The following is a 19,603-nucleotide window of genomic DNA, read 5'->3' on the forward strand; positions in this document are numbered from 1 at the left end:
AGCCCGCTCCAACCCCTCCCACAACAGCACGTTGCATTGAAAACAGTGCTGTGAACCGTTGGAGCTCGCCAAACATAGCAAGGCTGCTTTTGTGTGTAAAGCAGCAGCCCAGGGCTCCTCCCACCTTCAGCCCTGCTTGGATTTCCCTGCCTGCCTCCTCCCTGGAGGAGGGGGGATTTCCCTCTCCTTTCCCTGTGTGTGGGGGTGTGTTGTTTTTTTTCTCTACCTGCTGAGGATGTGATGTCAGGGTCTCATTATCCTAATCTATGCTGATCTCATGGGCTGGCTCAGCCAATGGGGCGGCCCGGCTCTCCCCACCTGCTAGGAAGAGAATTCCGCCGTGCCTAGGATTTTTCCCTTGGCTACTCAATGCAGCGAGTGGCGCTGGGGGAGGCCGGGCCGGGGCTCTTGCAGCGCCAGCTCCCTTGCCGGACTCGCCTTATTTGAGTCTCGGTTCTGGAGTAAACAAACAACCCCCCCCCCCCCCTTGGCTCCTCCTGCAGCCGGAGCCCCGCTGCGCGCTGAGCCTGGCACTTGTTGGAGCCCCGGCCACGGTGCGTGTCCCGCCGCGGCGCTGTGGGGGGGGAGCAGCCGCCCGCCCTGCCGCGTGGGGTGCGCACTGCACACTGGTGAGTGAGCCGCTTGGGCGGGAGGGGAGAGGGAGGCTGCCGCAGCGGCGGGCGGTGCGCTCTGGCCCCGGGAGCAGGTTGGCCAGGGCCCGTGGCCTCAGGTCCGTGGCCGCAGGGTTAGAGCCTTGCTGGGTCCCGGCGCGCGTGGGGGTAAGTGCAGAGGGTACAGGTGCCCGAGGAGGCCGGTTCGGCTGGTGCCTTGGTTCCTCCGTGGCTGCACCAGAGGAGCCCTTGGACCTGGAGGGGGGGTGCTCGGGGCTGGCTTGGGCTGTGCCCTAGGCTGGCCTTCCTGTCCCCCTTTGCTTCCGGCCCCCCAATTCCTGACTTCTCTCCGCTCCGGCTGTGCCTGCCCTGGGCCTTCTCGCACCCCGGGCTACACCTGCCCTGTGTCTCTGGCTCCCCACGCCCGACTCTGCCACGTCCCTCCTTTTGTCCTGGGCCCTTGGCTGCCTTTTGTGACCCTTTCCCTGGCCCACGAGCCCTCAGCTACTCCAGTGATGAGTGCAGTGCAAATGCTTGGCTACTGTCCATGTCTTTGCCTTGCTATGGGGGCCAAGGGAGCATCTCTTAGCTTGGCTGTATTACTGCGGGCACTGACTGCAGCCACCTCTCTTCTGCATCCCACAGACTCCTCCTCTGTATAGTCCTGAGGAAATGTGAGCTGGGGAAGCTTTGAGCTTCCTGCATGTGCTGTGGTGTGGGGGATTTCCTAGCACAGAATATCTCCTGGGCTCCCTGGCAGTCATGCAACATACTGAGAAGGTTGGCCAGAGCTCTCCCTTGGTACCAAGGACCTAACTTGGGGATTGTAGCACGGCAAGCTCCATGTAGCGTGCATGTGGAAGGGACGCTCATCCTTTCTCTGTTCTTGTGTTGGCGTTCTTGTGCTACTGTGTAATGCTTGTGGTGTAATGGGAAGAGAATGCATTGATTCCATCTGGCATTGAAAACCTAAGTTTAGTTTCTCAAACAAAGTGATTTCAGATGATTCCATCATCAGGGAAATTGGCAGCGTGGTGGAATGCTGGATTCTGAGGGGGGAATGCCAAGCAAACCTGCCTCACTTCTAAGCAGATCACTTTGCAGAATTTATTAGGACCAGTCATGCTATTAGTAATCCTAGTTACTAAATCCTAGTTACTAAATCCTAGTGAGGGTGGGAAGGAAAACTCCCCACCCTATTTCAGAAGGTGGGTTTTCTGTGATCCCCTCATCTTCCCTCTGATGTCCCATACCTCTCAGAGCTTGTCTACACTGGAACTTTACAGGGCTGCAACTTTCTCGCTAAGGGGTGTGAAAAAATACCCCCCCCCCCGAGTGTAGCAAATTTCAGCGCTGTAAAGCATCTGTATAGACTGTGCACCAGCACTGGGAGCAGCGCTTTAACATTGCGAGTGTAGACTAGCCCTCAGTTCCATATAGGACTGACACCTCCTTGCAGACGAGGGGATGGATGGAACTTCTTCTGCAGGCCATGAGTGCCACTCCTGAGTCAGGCAGGAGTGTTACTAAGGGGATGCAAAGTGATTTTTTTTCATACCCCTTCCAACATCCATCTCTTGGAATGATTGTACTATTTCTACAATGCTCTCATGCTCTGCCAGTCTATGTGGAAGTGGTTGGAGATCCAAATTTTGCCCTGCAAACTGTTGGTCCCCATCATTTTAAATTAATATTTGAGTTGACACAGGGTGAAGGCTTACATACATGCGGAAGTTTCACTAGTTATACTGATACAATTATACCAATATATCTGTACCAGTCTAACTATCATTTTCAATGCTCTTATTCTGGAATAAGAGTGTTCACATGGGAGTTACATTCATATAGCTATATTTGGCCAGCTTAATTCACACCTTGATTTAAACTTTGCTATGAAACTTAGAGGTATAACTTTCCCTTGCAGACAAGCCCTGAAATTTCTTCCGTAAAATGTGGTTCTATATTGAAAAGTAAGTCTGTAAGAAAGCTTTTTGGATTCATTGTTTAAATCTAAGTGACTCTGTATAAAATATATTCCATTTATAGAGATTTCTCTCTATTTCCCAGTTGTGTGAACTCAGCCTGTGATTGGCATCATACTGAATTTGTTCTCCTCAGGCATAATTGGAAGTAATAATGTTCCACTGGCTAAACTATGATTTCAGTGATACCTGGGCAACCCTGTTGCCTTCAGTGAGCTTTCACAGGTATAACTGATGGGAATTTAGTAACTTTTTTCTATTGATACAAAATCCAGCTTACTTTAGCTGTGTTGGCTTTAGAAGGTGGACAGGTGTAAGAAGCAGGGAAAAAGTGATTTTTCCCCCCTGCTTCCACTAAAGTAAACAGGTATCACTAAGTAAGAAGGAGCTTGTTTTCTTTGGTTTTACAAAGTAACTTTTTTGAGTAGATCTACACTTTAACTGTCTGCCTCTATTTTTAAAGTGAGAGTGTGAGATTAAAGAGTCTCACTCACAGTACAGGAAACTGTAGACATGGGAAGCTCGGAATGAAATTCTGTGGCCTGTCTTTATTATGCAGGAGATTAGATTAGTGACCTCTTTGGCCCTAGAATCCATAAAATCTGGCCATAATGGTCCTTCTAGTCTTAAAATCTATAACTTAGATGAGAACATTTCTCTACAAATTTTCTTGGCCTATATTTTCCTGTTTGTCTGCTATTGAGGAAATTTGTCATCAATAAGTTTTTTTTTCATCCTAGCTTCTCTTCTTGATCAATCCATTAATTAAATCCAAAACCTGCATTTGGGATCAGTCTGTTGGCATGGAAAATGTTGGAGGTCATAAATGCAACATTCTGGATCTGATTCTGTTAAGCACTCAGTAGACCATACATTCATCTACCTAAGGAAATTGACCAGATGATGTCAGTGGTTCTCAGCACTGAGCCCTGATCTATTCTTAAAATGTAGAACAGCTTAGCTACATCAGTCAGGGTGTAGATTAAGCCAACCTAACCTCCCGTGTACGTGTGGCTAGGTCAGTGCTCAGAACAGTGGATTACTTACATCAGTGGAAAAATCCCTTGAGTCAATGGAGGAAGCATCTACGCTACGGCGCTAAACTAAAACAAGTGTGCTGTTATAGTGCCCATAGTGTAGGCATGCTTTGAGTTTCGTTGAAGTGGTCCTGAAAGCAGTTTAACTGGTAGTGTAGGTGAGCCCAAATAGTTTCAAGCATGGCTAATAGAGAGCTGGTAGAGCTTGGTGAATTTCTTAGTGTACTCAGGCCTTTCAGACTGTGTTGTAGGATCAAATAAGAAAAGCAGGGCTCTGAGGTGGGAGGACTTTCTTCTTTAAACATGCATACCTTTGATAAATAGCAAATAAAATACATTTGGGAAAAAATGGGCAGGCTAAGTAGATTGCTTTCTGATAAAGTTGAAAGTTCCCTACAAAGAAAAGGTTTTTAAATTCACCTTATTGTCACTATATATTGCAGGTGTCAGATCAGTGTATTATGTTACAGAAAGTGAGCTGCAGTATCTTCCAAAAACAGGACTATAAGAATGGAATTTCAGCTTTACTTTGAATTACATTGTTTTTGTTGGCTTATACTTCAAACATAGTTCCTAATAGTTTCCTTTTAAAAAGGTTACTTTATTAAAGGGGGATTGTGCACATCAAAAGAAGAAAATGATACAAGACAAGTTGAAAAGCTTAAAGACAAGAATCATAGTTACCAGCCTTAGAGTTGCTCATGCCAAACCACTGGCCCTGTGGCCTGGACATGAGGAGGGAGCAGGGCCTTGTCAGATGCTCATCTGATGCTCCTGGAAGTTGGTTTGCAGAATCAGACCCCAAAGTTCTCACTTTCTAGAGTCCATTTTTATAGGAATTTCTTCCTATGCCAGTCTATGGGAATTGCTTCATCATGCTGTTGCTGAATCAATCAGCAGATGGCACATTCCTGATGGTTCCGTGCTGCTAGATGTTATCTTGTTCTTTGGTTCTCCCATTCTTGAGGGTGTTGGGTGGATTCCAGCCTGCCCTCCGGGGTCCTCTGGTTATTTCCACTTGATGCCTTCTTCAGCCGATGGACACTGGATTCTTAGGCTGGCACCTCCCTGATCATTCAGTTATTATCCACACCAAGCATCCATCCACATACATCCTCTATCTCTATTTTAATCACAATTGTTAATACAACAAAAGGGCGGGGAGTCTCTGGGTGCTGTTTCTGTTGTTACAGAGTATTGCTTTGAAGAACAGACTCTGTCTTAGAATGTACTAATGCAATTAGCAGCTTGCAAGTTTCACACATAGAGGGAGAGAAACAGTACCAAAAACCAAGAGATCTCTTAGTTTAAATTCCAGGGTATTACTAATTATGGGGAATCAAACTCATTTGTGATTTTAATACAGAACTTCTTTAGTATGGTCCAACACTAGCACAAGCATTATAAATGTTAGTTATTAAAATTTCCAATTCTCATCTTCTAATTTTACATTATTTAACTTGCAAAGAACCAAGCGGGTCTCAGGTATCTATCCAATGACCACATGAATACCAGGTTAGAAGGTCCAGTCTATAATCTGGAACACCCATTGTCAAAAGGTGGTTGTCTGTATATTTATTTTTGTTCAAGCGCCAAAAATGGTAGTGTACATTGTAAAAAAACAGACTTGATCCTAATATTTTACATGAGATATTTACCCACCAAGATGACTTACAAGGAGCCACTGCTTACTCCCAGAAATTGATGTGTGTGATGGATTCATTAGATTGATCAAAGTATCAACAATTCTGTCTTGTTTAACTTGGTCTTTTAATTGTTTATGTGCTGTAATAATAGTTTAATCTATCATGGCATTGATTAGTGTTGGAAGAGGGGGAGAGATGATAAATATTGTAGTGGAAAAAATGCAAGGAAAATGGGAAATTTATTGGCCTAAAATCAGTCATCGGTTATTACCCATTCAGTTTTATTAAATATTTAAATTGAGAGAGATTTGCTATGGAATCCGAATCATTCATGTATGATTCACGTGGATACCCAATTTATTGCTGAACATTTCTAAAACCAAATTTACTGCATTTATGAAAAAAAATCATAGGAAAAGCATACTTAGTTGTATCTTCCACTTCCAGAAAAGTGTGTTTGTGTGCTGAAAATGTATTGATCCATCTGACATTGAGAAAAAACAACATTTAAAAAAATGTTTCCCACTGAATGTAGGAATGTACCAATGTGTCTCAACCTTGACTTGGGGGGACCATCTCTGGGAGGAAAGAGGGTAGTATTTAAGGTTTCCATGCCCATTTGCTCTTTGGTTTCTCAGAACAAACTCTCAGTAAAAGTGACATCTCATTGTTATCCATTACATTAGGCTCCGCAGAGATCACCAACTCATTTCACATAGGCCACTAAAATTCTTTAAGCATGCATTCAGCCAAAAAGATGGTAGTAATTCAGGTCACTGTGAGAAGTGAATGAGAACCAGGCCCTAACTGGTGATGTAGCCTTGAAAAAGTCTCGGAACCTGTCTACTGAATTCCACAGCTCCTTCATTATGAAGAATTTGGAATCCTGTGAAACCTCAGACACTTTATCTTTTACATGTAACAACCATGGTACTTTAGTCAGATTATTTACCAGTGAGTGCCATATGGATGAATACAAATTCTAAATCTGAGGAATGTGCAGTTTAAACTCTGAAGTTTGAATGTAATGTGATGTGTGGGTCATTGTCATGAAGTCTAGCTGATTTATATAAAACCTTGAAAGTAGCTTTACATATGGTCCTGAGTCACCTTGCTAATTTTTATAGTTTTACAATCACACTTTTTTTTATATCTATCAAAGTGTTTTTTCCCTTTTGCTGTGTAATTGAGACACACAGATTGACAGAGCAGAAAGAGAGAAATTGACTATGTACAAACGTACTGTGGAAGTGTGATGAGTAAACGAGTGGGGGTAGGGGGGAAGATATCTATTTCTGTTCTAATCTATTTGTTACAATAATCTTAGCTGTTACTTAGATCAGTAGTAGGTACAAAGGATAAAATTCAGACAGAAATGTTATTAAGGTGATTGTGTCCCTTTAAATCTTACTGCGGTTTGGATCTTTCACCAAAACAGCAAAAATAGTAAGAACGTTTTAGCAATAAATTTCATAATAAGGCAGTGGCACTGGAACAGTTTTTATAGTGAGGTTGCTGAGAGCCATTAAACCACACATATATGATGGAAACCACGTCAAGCCAGGGGAGCTGTCTCACCCTGAGCTTTGAAACTTCTACTTTTTGACTACATGTGGAATGAAAGGTACTAGCTGGAAGGATTCCTTTCAATACCTTGCTTGTTCTTATCAGTAATCTGTACTGTTTTCCTTTCCTGAACAATGGGCCCATGTCGTCTTGTCTTGTCTTGTCTGTCTTTAGACTGAGATGTTTGCGACAAGAAGCATGCCTTGCTCTCTTTATAAAATACTCTGTAAATGTATGGCTTTATCTAGGTAATTTTCAAGTAAGTTTCTAAAATTTATGTGGACAATCCAGACACATTTAACCATGCTAATGTTGAAAGTCTGCAGATCTCAATACTAAGAGTATCCCATTAAAGAAGTTCCCCTTTTCTAATGGACGTAACATTAGTATAGTATAATATTAACTTTCGCAAAATGCATTTCTGATTTTATTTATTTATTTTTATCGCTTCTGTAGGTCTCACCTATGAAATAAACTTTGAGAGATACTCAAGATAGTAATGTACTAAACACAGTTTTGCTGAAAGCTGTATGTTTTTAAAATATCTAATATCCTGAACAGAATCAATACCAGGTTCCTGTTACCTTCCCTCAATTTGGATTTGTGTCCCCAGTTAATAACCTTACTAAAAGTATGTTCCAGAAATGGGCTGAGCATCTGCAATGCCAATGTCTTGAAAGTTACTGAAAAATTAAAAGCAAACTGTACTTTCAATATCAAATTATTCATAATATCGCCTGCACTATCAAAACAAGAGAGAGAAAAATGAACACTTCTTTTGCTAAAGGCTTAATAGAGGATTCAAGTTTTTTTTTCCTTCAAATTTAGTACACAGGTTTGCATTTAGAGGCTTTTAACTATCACTTTTATACATCCACATAGTATATTAATTGGCAATTATAGTTCTATAACTTTGTCAATATGATTTTTGACTGCGTTGTGGGGGAGAGGGGGTCGGGCATTGGGTGCTCAGGCCCACAAACAACATGCCAGGAGGCAGATGAAGTGGTACTTTTAGTAATCCAATGGGAATAAAGAGGTAAGAAAAAGATGGGCCCCATGGAGTCCGAGAGATAGAGAGGAGAGGTGAAAGCTGTGACACTAGAGAGGTGTGGTGGAGGTGGGAAGGTTATGATACAGAGAAAGTTCTACTGAAGATAAATTTTCCAGAACTAAAAACTGTTGATAAATGTTCCCTGCTAGGTTTTCTTATTCAAATTTAACAAGTCAGCTGTTTTTATGGACTCAGGCAAAATTTTATGCTTTTCATGTTTTGTTTGCACATGATTCGAGAGTAGTGGTTCTTAAACTTTTTTTCGTGGACCACTTGAAAATTGCTGAGGGTCTTGGTGAACCACTTAATGATCTTTCCAAACGTTGTTTGTACCATTAGCTAACTATTGTAAAGCGCTTTGGATAAAAAAACCGTAATTATAATTAACGTTATTTTGTTCTACAAATAAAAGCACACAACTCTTATTTTAATATCAGTAGTCTTACCTTTCTAATGCAATGGATGTGCCCTCTCTCCCCCGCTGCGGCAGCCCCCAAGCTGGGAAGGAGAGGGGTCTCTCCCTCTCTCCCCCGCTGCGGCAGACCCCGAGCTGGGAAGGAGAGGGGTCTCTCCCTCTCTCCCCCGCTGTGGCAGACCCCGAGCTGGGACTGGGAAGGAGAGGGGTCTCTCCCTCTCTCCCCCGCTGCGGCAGACCCCGAGCTGGGACTGGGAAGGTGAGGGGTCTCTCCCTCTCTCCCGCGCTGTGGCAGACCCCGAGCTGGGACTGGGAAGGAGGAGGGTCTCTCCCCCCACTGCAGCAGCCCCCAAGCTGGGGAATGTCGTCTCTTTCTCTGGTGGCCGCAGCCCTGCGTGTCCCAAATTCCCCCCATCCTCTCTGCTCACCCCACTCCCCCTCCCCTTATTCCCACCAAGGCCACCACCTCGCCTTATATGTGCGTCTTTTCCAGGATCCAGGCACCTAATTAGTGGAGCCATGCCTGCGCATGGCCTTTCATTCTATCCTGTGCAGCGACTCAGGCATGCACCTTAGAGGGAACTATCCGTGGACCACCTGAATGGAGCTCTCAGACCACTGGTGGTCCACGGATCACAATTTGAGAACTTCTGTAATTTAGAGGATGAGAATCCATTTCATCATTTTTAAACTAGTGTACTTAGTTGTTTTCAGATGTTTTCCTTTTTCCTGTGAAATTAATGGGGGCAGGAAGGGACTCTGAATCTTCCATTGAAAATACATACTAGAGGTTTTAAAAAGAAAATATTTACAACAGAAAGCGTTTTCCTCCCCACTCCTTCCCTTAATGCTTTAAAAACTTTAGGTTAGTTTTTATAGTCTTTGACATTATTTAGGCAGGGAGTGGGAGAGCAGAGAGATTTATTAGTAAAGTCAGGGAAAACTAGTCCCCAAACATATGTTTGTTGTTAAGCCTGTATACATGTGTTTGAGATTTCGCCTGCTGCCACCACCCTGCTTTGGTCAGGATTGGAAATGATATTTTAAAATAAAAGGATTCTTGTAATGGGATCACACTCTGCTTTTTGAAAAATCAATAGGAATTGTTAACAGCTTGAGCTTTTTACTGTCCTTTTGTTTACTTAGCACTGCTGCCTGCCCTCTTATTAAAAACGGACCTGTTAGCTACAGCTGGCTCGTGAATGAACTCTTTTAATTGATAACTGTCTAAGCCCTGGTCTACACTACAGGGTTAGATAGAATTTAGCCACAGTAGGTCGATTTAAAAATGATTGTGTCTACACAACCAATCCCGTTCTGTTGACCTAAAGGACTCTTAAAATTGACTTCTGTACTCCTCCCTGGTGAGGGGAGTAGCGCTAAAATCAACCTTGCTGGGTCGAAATTTGGGGTAATGCAGACGCAATTCGACAGTATTGGCCTCCGGGAGCTATCCAAGAGTGCTCTAATTTGACCGCTTTGGACAGCACTTTGTACACCGATGCACTAGCCAGGTACACAGGAAAAGCCCCGGGAGCTTTTGAATTTCATTTCCTGTTTGGTCAGCGTGGTGAACTCAGCAGCACAGGTGACCATGCAGTCCCCCAGAATCGTAGAGCGTAGACTGTTTCTGTGCTCCCTCTATCATCTCCATCCCTGAGGTTATCGCAGATTAGAAGGTGAAAAAAACGCACTCACGATGACATGTTTTCCGAGCTCATGCAGTCCTCCCTCACTGATAGGGCACAGCTTAATGCATTGAGGCATTCAGTGGCAGAGGCCAGGAAAGCAGTAAGTGAGCATGAAGAGCATAGGCAGGAGGCGATGCTGAGGCTAATGGGGGAGCAAATGGACATGATGAGGCATCTGGTGGAGCTGCAGGAAAGCCAACAAGAGCACACCCCCCCGTTGCATCCATTGTATAACCGCCTGCCCTCCTCCTGAAGTTCCATATCCTTCTCACCCAGATGCCCAAGAACACGGGAAGGGGGGAGGCTCCTGGCACCCAGCCACTCCAATCCAGAGGATGGCCCAAGCACAGAAGGCTGTCATTCAAACAGTTTTGATTTGTAGTGTGGCTACAATGAGCAATGTTTTTCCCTCCTTGTCTTTCCCTCCTCCCCCACCCGGGCTACCTTGTCAGTTATCTCACTTTTTTTTTTAATTAATAAAGAAAGAATACATGGTTTCAAAACAATAGTGACTTTATTTCCTTTGCCAGCTGTGATTGAAGGGGGGAGGGTGGTTGGTTTACAGGGAATTAAAATCAACAAAGGGGGAGGGTTTGCAGCAAGGAGAAACACACACGCAACTGTCACACCATAGCCTGGCCAATCATGAAACTGGTTTTCAAAGCCTCTCTGATGCGCAGCGCACCTACCTGTGCTTTTCTAATCGCCCTGGTGTCTGGCTGCTCAAAATTGGCCGCTAGGCAATTTGCCTCAGTTTCCCACCTTGCCATAAATGTCTTCCGCCTTACTCTCACAGATATTATGGAGCACACAGCAAGCAGCAACAACAATGGGAATGTTGGTTGCGCTGAGGTCTAACCTAGTCAGCAAACAGTGCCAGTGAGCTTTTAAACATCCAAAAGCACATTCTACTGCCATTCCGCACTTGCTCAGCCTATAGTTGAACAGCTCCTTACTACTGTCCAGGCTGCCTGTGTACAGCTTCATGAGAAAGGGGTAGGCTGGGTCCCCAAGGATAACAACTGACATTTCAACATCCCCAACGGTAATTTTCTGATCTGGGAAGTAGGTCCCTTCTTGCAGCTGCTTGAACAGCCTGGAGTTCCTAAATATGCGAGCATCATACATCTTTCCCGGCCATCCCACATTGATGTCGGTGAAATGTCTCTTGTGATCCACCAGTGCTTGCAGCACCATTGAGAAATATCCCTTGCGGTTTACGTATTGGTTGGCGAGGTGGTCCGGTGCCAAGATAGAGCTATGTGTTCCGTCTGTCGCCCCACCACAGTTAGGGAACCCCATTGCAGCAAAGCCATCTACTATGACCTGCTCATTTCCCAGAGTCACTACCCTTGATAACATCATCAGTGATTGCATTGGCTACTTGGATCACAGCAGTCTCCACAGTAGATTTGCCCACTCCAAATTGATTCCCGACTGACTGGTAGCAGTCAGGCTTTGGAAGCTTCCACAGGGCTATCACCACTTGCTTCTCAACTGTCAGGACAGCTCTCATCTTGGTATTCCCGCGCTTAAGGTTGGGGGGAAAGCAACTCACAAAGTTCAAGGAAAGTGGCCTTACGTATGCGAAAGTTTCGCAGCCACTGTGAATCATCCCATACCCTCAACACTATGCTTGTTTAACAGGCCCAGAATCGGCGTTCCACTCTATCAACCAGCCCTAGTGCCGCCATGATGTCCCAATTGCCACAGCCCGTGCTTTCAGGAACGTCTGTGTCCGTGTCCTCCTCCCAATCGTCCTTGTGCTGGTGTCTCTTAGCCAGGTTCTGCACATACTGCAGGATAATGCGCAAGGTGTTTACAATGCTCACAACAGCAGCGGTGAGCTGAGGCATGTGCACGGGTAACCCAGGAAAAAAGGCGCAAAATGATTATCTGCCTTTGCTTTCATGGAGGTAGGGTGGGAGGGAGGGGACATGTACTGACGACATTTACCCAAAACCACCCGTGACAATGTTTTTGCCCCATCAGGCATTGGGAGCTTACCCCAGAATTCCAATGGGCAGCGGAGACTGCAGGAACTGTGGGATAGCTACCCACAGTGCACCGCTCCACTGGCCACGGTATTGAGGAAGCATTCCGCTGACTTAATGCGCTTAGTGGGGACATACACAGTCGACTGTATAAAATCGACCTAATTTCATAGTGTACACATACAATCACATATTAGTCTTCTCTTTCATATCTCGTGTGTTTTATTTATATTGAAACTTTCTTTTTCAGTTTTGAAGACACTTTTAATATTAAGTTATTTTAAAGTGAAACATTAACAGGTTTTTGCATGGTATTTCTGTTGGATGGACTGTGTTAATTTGTGTGTATCTAGAAATATTATTTTACAGTGCTCACAGTTGTGCTAGGCAGGTACATCACAGTACCTATAAAGTACGTATGTCCCTTCCACAAGGAATTTGCAGATTAAGCTTGGGAATTTTGAATCTTACCTTTTAAAAGAATATAAGAATTGCCATACCGGGTCAGACCAGAGGTCCATCTATCCAGGGGCAAGAAACTCTTTAGAAGGCAGCTAAGGAAAGTTTCTTTCCTAATCCCCATATGCTAAATGTTGGCTTGTGCTCTGAAGATTTATATCAGTGTATATTTATGAAAGTAACAGCCACACAGGGAAATACAAAAATTCAGATCTGATTATACAACTGTGCATATTCTCAATATTAATTGGTAGTTGACTTTTTAAAAAAAAATACCTTTGATAGAATAAAAATGTCTTGGTGGCTTTCCATCTTTGGATGGGTTTGTCTTTCACTTGGACAAGTGTGAATTAGGGGTCTAATTCTGTTGATGTCAGTGGAGTCACTCTTCTGTAAGTGATTGGGCATACTGACTTTTTTCCCGTCTTCAAACAAATTGCATCTTTGAATGTTGCTTTATGTTGCGGTTGACTGGGGTGGGAGGAAGGCAGCGGGAGGAAGAAAAGTTATAAGGGCCACAAAAACCAATCCAGTGTGAACTTAATATTCAGAGGGCAGCAAGCATCTGACTTCCTTGGTTCTTTTCTCCAGTTCCTTTTTGATTTTTTTCAGTCATAAAGTATTTCGCTCTTCTGCAGAAGCTGACACTTGCATAAATGCCCAACAGGCAGGATGACGGACTGTTTGGATACTAGGTTGCTTGTTTGGTTGTATGACTTTTAAAAGATCACAGTAGAAAGGATAAAAGAAGAGAGGGTTTGGGCGAGAGAAAGGGACAGAGAGAGACAAGTTCCACCCAAAGCATAGATGTGCATATCAATTCCCCTAGTACTGAAATGCAGTCACATCTGGACTTGATGTGTGAAAGGATGATCTTGTGGGTAAAGCACAGGAATAGGATTCAGGAGACTGTGGGTTATTTCAGTTCTGCTACAAACTTGGTTTGATGTTGGGCAAGTAAGTCACTTAATTTTTCTGTACCTCAAATTCTCCATCTGTCAAAGGGAGATAATTATAGCCGCCTACCTCCCAGGGATGGAACTGAGATTCCCTGAGCAGAGGCATCTTGAAGTAAAAGGCATCTGTCCTCATGATTGGGTTCATCTTAATAAAATGGTGGCTGTTCCCTGGTGTTAATATATAATTGAAGCCAGCCTTATTTATTCTATATGTGATGGTATAATGTTTCTGAAAGTGATGTTTCCTTTTCCTTGTCTTACAGTAGTTTATATGGTGGTGTTTGTTTGTGTGTGTGTATATATATATGTGTGTGTGTGTGTATGTGTTTATAGGGAGTTAGATTTGTTATCTAATGACAAAGCAACTTCTCACCTCTTATAAACATAATTTTATGAAACTCTTAGAAAACCTGGCTCTTTTATATTATAGGATCCTGCCAGGAATGGAGACTCCATTGGATGTTTTGTCAAGAGCAGCATTTCTAGTACATGCTGATGATGAGAAACGTAAGTCTAAAATTTAATTTTGTGCTTCATCTCTGCCATTATTTTGGTGCAGCCATTTTACTTTTGCATATTGGATCTCAGTTTAGGTGTTGGATTAATTAGTCTTTCTCAGTTTTCTGTATCTAAGGTTTATAGAGGAAAAATTTCAAAAGTGCCACTGTAATTTAAGTGTACAAATGGGACTTGTGCTCTGAAATCCCCTAGGAACTCTTCATGAGCTCCTTCATAGTCTCCCAAAAGGAAAAACCGAACAATGCATTTTTAACATCTAGTGTCCAAGAAACCAAACATTCCTGATTTTTGGTATGCGCTCAAGGTTTCAGAGGAGCATGTTCCTCTTTCTGCTCTTGGGTAGTAAATTGATGTGGAGTCTCTGACAAACTAAGGACTCTTTCATCTCTGATGTATGTTAGGTCCATCCCCTAAGAAGCTAACAGGTACTCAGCCAATGAAGATGGGCCACAAAACTTCCTTTTCAGTGTTCAAAAAACACCTATCACTATTATACTCGATATCTGCCAGTATTCACTACTTACTACTTTAAGATAAAAGTCAAAGCCTTTTTTTGTAATGTAGTGAAATAACCTGTTTTATTCACTCTCCAACCTACCTTTTATATCCAATTGACTCTTCTTAAAAACACTTCAGAATTCAAGGAAAAGATAATGGTTGACAAAAAGCAGAGAGATTATCTCTGTTAAGCTTGGGAGAGCTGTAAAAAGTATACTAAGACCTATTCCACAATACATTCATTTGACTGCAGGTTTAAATGCATTTAATTTGGAATTTTGTATTGTGGGTTAAGTATAGATAAGTGGTTTCTTCTCTGAAGATCATGCTACCTGAAGTAGGGACCCATTTGTCAATTGGATGCTTGACATAGAGGTACATTTGAAATTCTGTTTGGTGAATATAGGGTTTTTGTAAAACTTGTTAGAAAAGATTACAGCATAACTGGCATTGTTTAGTGTGATTGAGCATTTGTCAGGGTCAGTGCTTTGCATCTTTTCCATACCATCTTCCTGTGTTACAACAGGGAGAAAAGAAAAAATTCAGGACACCCTACCATTAAAAGGGATGGTGTACCTGACCCTCAGGTGAAGAACTCGTGATCTAGAAAACTTTATACTTACTGTTTGTAAAATGAATAAATGTAAAAAAAAATCTTTTGCCTAGCAATGAAAACAGAAAAATAGACAAAACACAAAGGAAGTGCAGTATGTGTATTTAGACTTAGGTAACCATTAAGTAATGATTTTTGTGGGTTTTTTTTTTTATATGCTTCCAGAAAGCAAATCCACTTTCAAGCAAACTATTAAAAAAGGATGTGTTAATATGCATTAGGATACAAGTAAACAAAAGCAAAATAATTTATTAACAGTCTAAAGCAATTTTTCATATATGTGAAGAACACAAAACTGAGACACACTGGCAACTTGCATCAAAAATGATTTGGCTCCCACATGAGGGGATGAGAGGAAGATGGAACTACATGAAAGAAAAATAGCACATAACTTTCTCATTTGTTTTCATAGAATATAACATGTTTTAAAATATGCACATGTAAATTGTGCCTCATTAATATTTTGTAGCCTTCATCTTTTCCCTTGACAGTCATATTTTGACATTCCATAAATTCAGCAGTGTCTCTACAGAAATAGACTTCAAAGTTCTATAGAGGCATATTTAACCCTATTCTGTACACATTAAGCAATACATTCAGCTAGCTTAAATTAGCAGTGTAACACCCTTGAAGATAAGGATCTGGTCCAGAAACTTAGTTTGGAAGTATGAAACCTCCTCTTAGCAGTATAGGTATTTTTTATAATCCTGACCTCATTTAATTAATTATATTATTTATGAAATAAGCAATGGAACACACATACAGAAATTGCTAATTCAAAGACTCATAAATTTGAAATATGGATTTTTACTATAAAAGCTACGTTATTACTGAAGCAATGTACTTTTTGTGGCTGTTAATGATAAATTCTGATCACGGCTCCTGAAACTCCGCAATCCTTCAAAGCTAATTTCTTCACAAAGGGTAAAATAATTTTCAGTGAACTCTGCTTTGCTGATAGCATGTTAACTCTCATAATTCTGTATCTTCAAAATGTGAAGTCAGTTGCAGAATTCCAAGAGAACCTAATTTTGACCTTTGTTCCTGTGTATCTAATGTCGAAGGATCATACTGTGACCCATTAGAATGTTTCCAGAAATGAAGATTCCACACACGTGAGCCTCTGTAGTTGTTGACTTGGGTTTGTTTTGTGATGTGGATTCACTGAAGGGGTTGTCATAACCTATATGTAAGGGGGGAATAGTCCCGCTATCGTGGGGAACTTTCCTGGCTTCTGCACTACCCCGGTGAATTGGGCTAGCAAAAGGATCTGAGTCCTCGTTCCCACTTCCTTTACCCAGTGGCCTCCCTGCCCTTGAGGACTCCCCTTCCACTCTCCTGTCTGGCAGAGTCCTCGTAACCCCAACAAGGCTGGGCCCAGGATTCCTGGGGGGCTCGACCCCCAACCCTGCTGTGGTCACCTAGGACAGGGGCTAGCGTGTCCCCACTCCGGGGTACTCTTTCTGCACTGGGCACTTCTCTGATCCACTGACCATTACATACAAGTTAAAGCAAATGCAAGTTATTTAATCAACAATTAAATTTAAAAAGAATAAGGGAAAATGAGAAAGGTTAAAGGTCAGCCCGCTCTGTGGCAGGGAACATCACAAACAGTGTCTCTGGGATGTCCGGGCAGTTCACAGTCTGTTCCTTGTAAGTCCCAGGGCCTTCTTCTCAGGCCCTGGCTGTGCTACAGGGATGCTGTGGGTTGGACACTCGCTCTGGTGGTAGCCACAGGCTTTAGGTGGCAGGGCCCTTCTTCCCAGCGCTGCCCCCGCCCTGTCAGGGTTACCAATCCCGCTCCGAGTCTGGTCTGCAGAGCCTCCTGGCTGAGGTGTCTCACTGTGCTGGGTCCACCGCCCAGGGTCCCCCCTCACTCTGCCCAGCTGCTCATGACACCCGACTCCAGACCACTCCAGCCCCAGCTCCACTCTGTCTTAGCTCCAGCTCCCTGGGCTGCTTCTCTGGCCCCTCTGGCTCTGGTCACTGCAGCTCTCCTCCCAGGGCAAGTCTGCTCTCTCTGGGCTGTGCCTCTGGCTTTGGGGCTGCAGTTCTGCTCTCTCTGGGCTGCTTTTCTGGTCCCTCTGGATCTGGCAGAGCTCTGCTCCCCAGCTTAGCTTGGGCCCTCTGCTTTCTCCTTAGCCTGGCCCCACTCGGTCTGACCCAGGCAAGTCCAGCTCACATGGAGGACGGAACCTCCCTGGCCTCCTGATTCCCTGATTAGCCTGCCTGCCCTGTCATTCAGGCTGACCTGGAGCATTGGCTTCTCCCCATTGTTCCTGGGAGCTGTCAGTCTAAGGGTCCTGATTCCCCATCGTCCCTTCCCCCTTTTTAGTACTGGGAGCTAGCAACTAAAACACCCTCACTGAATGTTAGTAAGGGGGCAACAGTCCCCTTACACATATTGATATCACAGATGTAGGCTGCATTATTTAGCCATAAGCACTTGATTTTCTTTCGACTGCTTCTTTAACATGGGTGCCTGATGTTAACACCATAAAGGATGTCAGTTGCTAATCGAAGGTGGCTGTGTTGCCATTCATGCAGGGAAGATTAAAAATAGAATCACAAAGGGTAGTATGATTGGGTTTAGAAGGGCATTTTGAATATGCCAAGTAGAAGCCACACGGTGTAGAACAGATTGTTCTCCCCACTGGTTTAGTAACTTTGTTTTTAGTAGAGCATGTGGTGGTATTACAGTAGAACCTCAGAGTTATGGACACTGTGGGAATGGAGGTTGTTCATAATTCTGAAATGTTCATAACTCTGAACAAATCATTATAGGGGTTCTTTCAAGAGTTTACAACTGAACATTCACTTAATACAGCTTTGAAACTTTACTGTGCAGAAGAAAAATGCTGCTTTCCGTTTATCTTGTTTAGTAGTTTATGTTTAATATAGTGCTGTACTAAATTTACTTTTTAAATTTTTTTTTCCCGTCTCTGCTGCTGCCTGATTGAGTACTTCAAGTTTAAAATGAGGTGTGAGGTTGACTGGTCAGTTCATAACTCTGGTGTTCGTAACTCTGATGTTTTACTGTACAATGTGAGACTGGTCAGCATCTGACCATTGCTCCTAATGCTGACCACAGGCACTAGCCTAAGCAGATGCTGACAAGAGAATCTGGTGTTCTAGATTTTAAATTGCTTTTGTGAATAGTTGGTCGTCTATAACAAAGTCCTGTTGCCAAATCACAGAATGCTCAGAGCTCTCAGTATGACATCACCTTGTGAGAGGAATGAAACTTTTCTTTTTCTGTCTTTTAATTGTATTTTTATTGCATTAATCCACATATTTTTCTTTGGAAAGTGAAGGCTGATTCTCTCTGTTAACTGAAACAAAGCTTTACCGATTCTAATCAAGTCATTAAAATAATTACAATTGAAAATAAAATCACTGCCAATATGCAGCTCAGAAGGCTTGGGGATTTGGAGTGTTCACAAACAGTCAAGATCATGCAAATTCAGTATCACAGAAGTTTGGTCTAATGTCTTAGGATGTGAAGCTATATAGTTTAACAAATTGTTGGGTCTTAGTATATAACATTAATTTATCTTGATTCTTCGTCTCCTTACATTACAAAGATAATGTAATCCACCCCATCATATTGGGATGCCTTCTTGGGCCAATAGAATCATAGAATATCAGGGTTGGAAGGGACCTCAGGAGGTCATCTAGTCCAACCCCCTGCTCAAAAGCAGGACCCATCCCCAATTAAATCATCCCAGCCAGGGCTTTGTCAAGCCTGACCTTAAAAACTTCTAAGGAAGGAGATTCCACCACCTCCCTAGGCAACGCATTCCAGTGTTTCACCACCCTCCTAGTGAAAAAGATTTTCCTAATACCCAACCTAAACCTCCCCCACTGCAACTTGAGACCATTACTCCTTGTCCTGTCCTCTTCCACCACTGAGAATAGTCTAGAACCATCCTCTCTGGAACCACCTCTCAGGTAGTTGAAAGCAGCTATCAAATCCCCCCTCATTCTTCTCTTCCGCAGACTAAACAATCCCAGTTCCCTCAGCCTCTCCTCATAAGTCATGTGTTCCAGACCCCTAATCATTTTTGTTGCCCTTCGCTGGACTCTTTCCAATTTATCCACATCCTTCTTGTAGTGTGGGGCCCAAAACTGGACACAGTACTCCAGATGAGGCCTCACCAACGTCGAATAGAGGGGGACGATCACGTCCCTCGATCTGCTCGCTATGCCCCTACTTATACATCCCAAAATGCCATTGGCCTTCTTGGCAACAAGGGCACACTGCTGACTCATATCCAGCTTCTCGTCCACTGTCACCCCTAGGTCCTTTTCCACAGAGCTGCTGCCTAGCTATTCGGTCCCTAGTCTGTAGCTGTGCATTGGGTTCTTCCGTCCTAAGTGCAGGACCCTGCACTTATCCTTATTGAACCTCATCAGATTTCTTTTGGCCCAATCCTCCAATTTGTCTAGGTCCTTCTGTATCCTATCCCTGCCCTCCAGCATATCTACCACTCCTCCCAGTTTAGTATCATCCGCAAATTTGCTGAGAGTGCAATCCACACCATCCTCCAGATCATTTA

At 43.3% G+C, this 19,603-nt stretch overlaps 1 protein-coding gene across 2 annotated transcripts in view; it reads left to right on the top strand.

Annotated features, from left to right (window-relative positions):
* The first annotated feature begins 345 nt into the window (after positions 1-345).
* VGLL4 (vestigial like family member 4) overlaps positions 346-19,603 on the top strand; it is a 152,575-nt gene continuing 133,317 nt past the window's right edge. The window contains exons 1-2 of one of the 2 annotated variants that reach the window (XM_048857616.2): positions 346-629; positions 13,845-13,921. In XM_048857616.2, coding sequence (XP_048713573.2) covers positions 13,858-13,921 — 64 coding nt within the window. In that variant the 5' untranslated portion in view covers positions 346-629; positions 13,845-13,857. Of the gene's footprint in view, positions 630-762; positions 780-13,844; positions 13,922-19,603 lie in introns of those variants that run through there. The other variant, XM_048857617.2, reaches the window with a different exon arrangement.

Source organism: Caretta caretta, chromosome 7 (genome assembly GCF_965140235.1).
Source record: "Caretta caretta isolate rCarCar2 chromosome 7, rCarCar1.hap1, whole genome shotgun sequence".
NCBI lineage: Eukaryota > Metazoa > Chordata > Testudines > Cheloniidae > Caretta > Caretta caretta.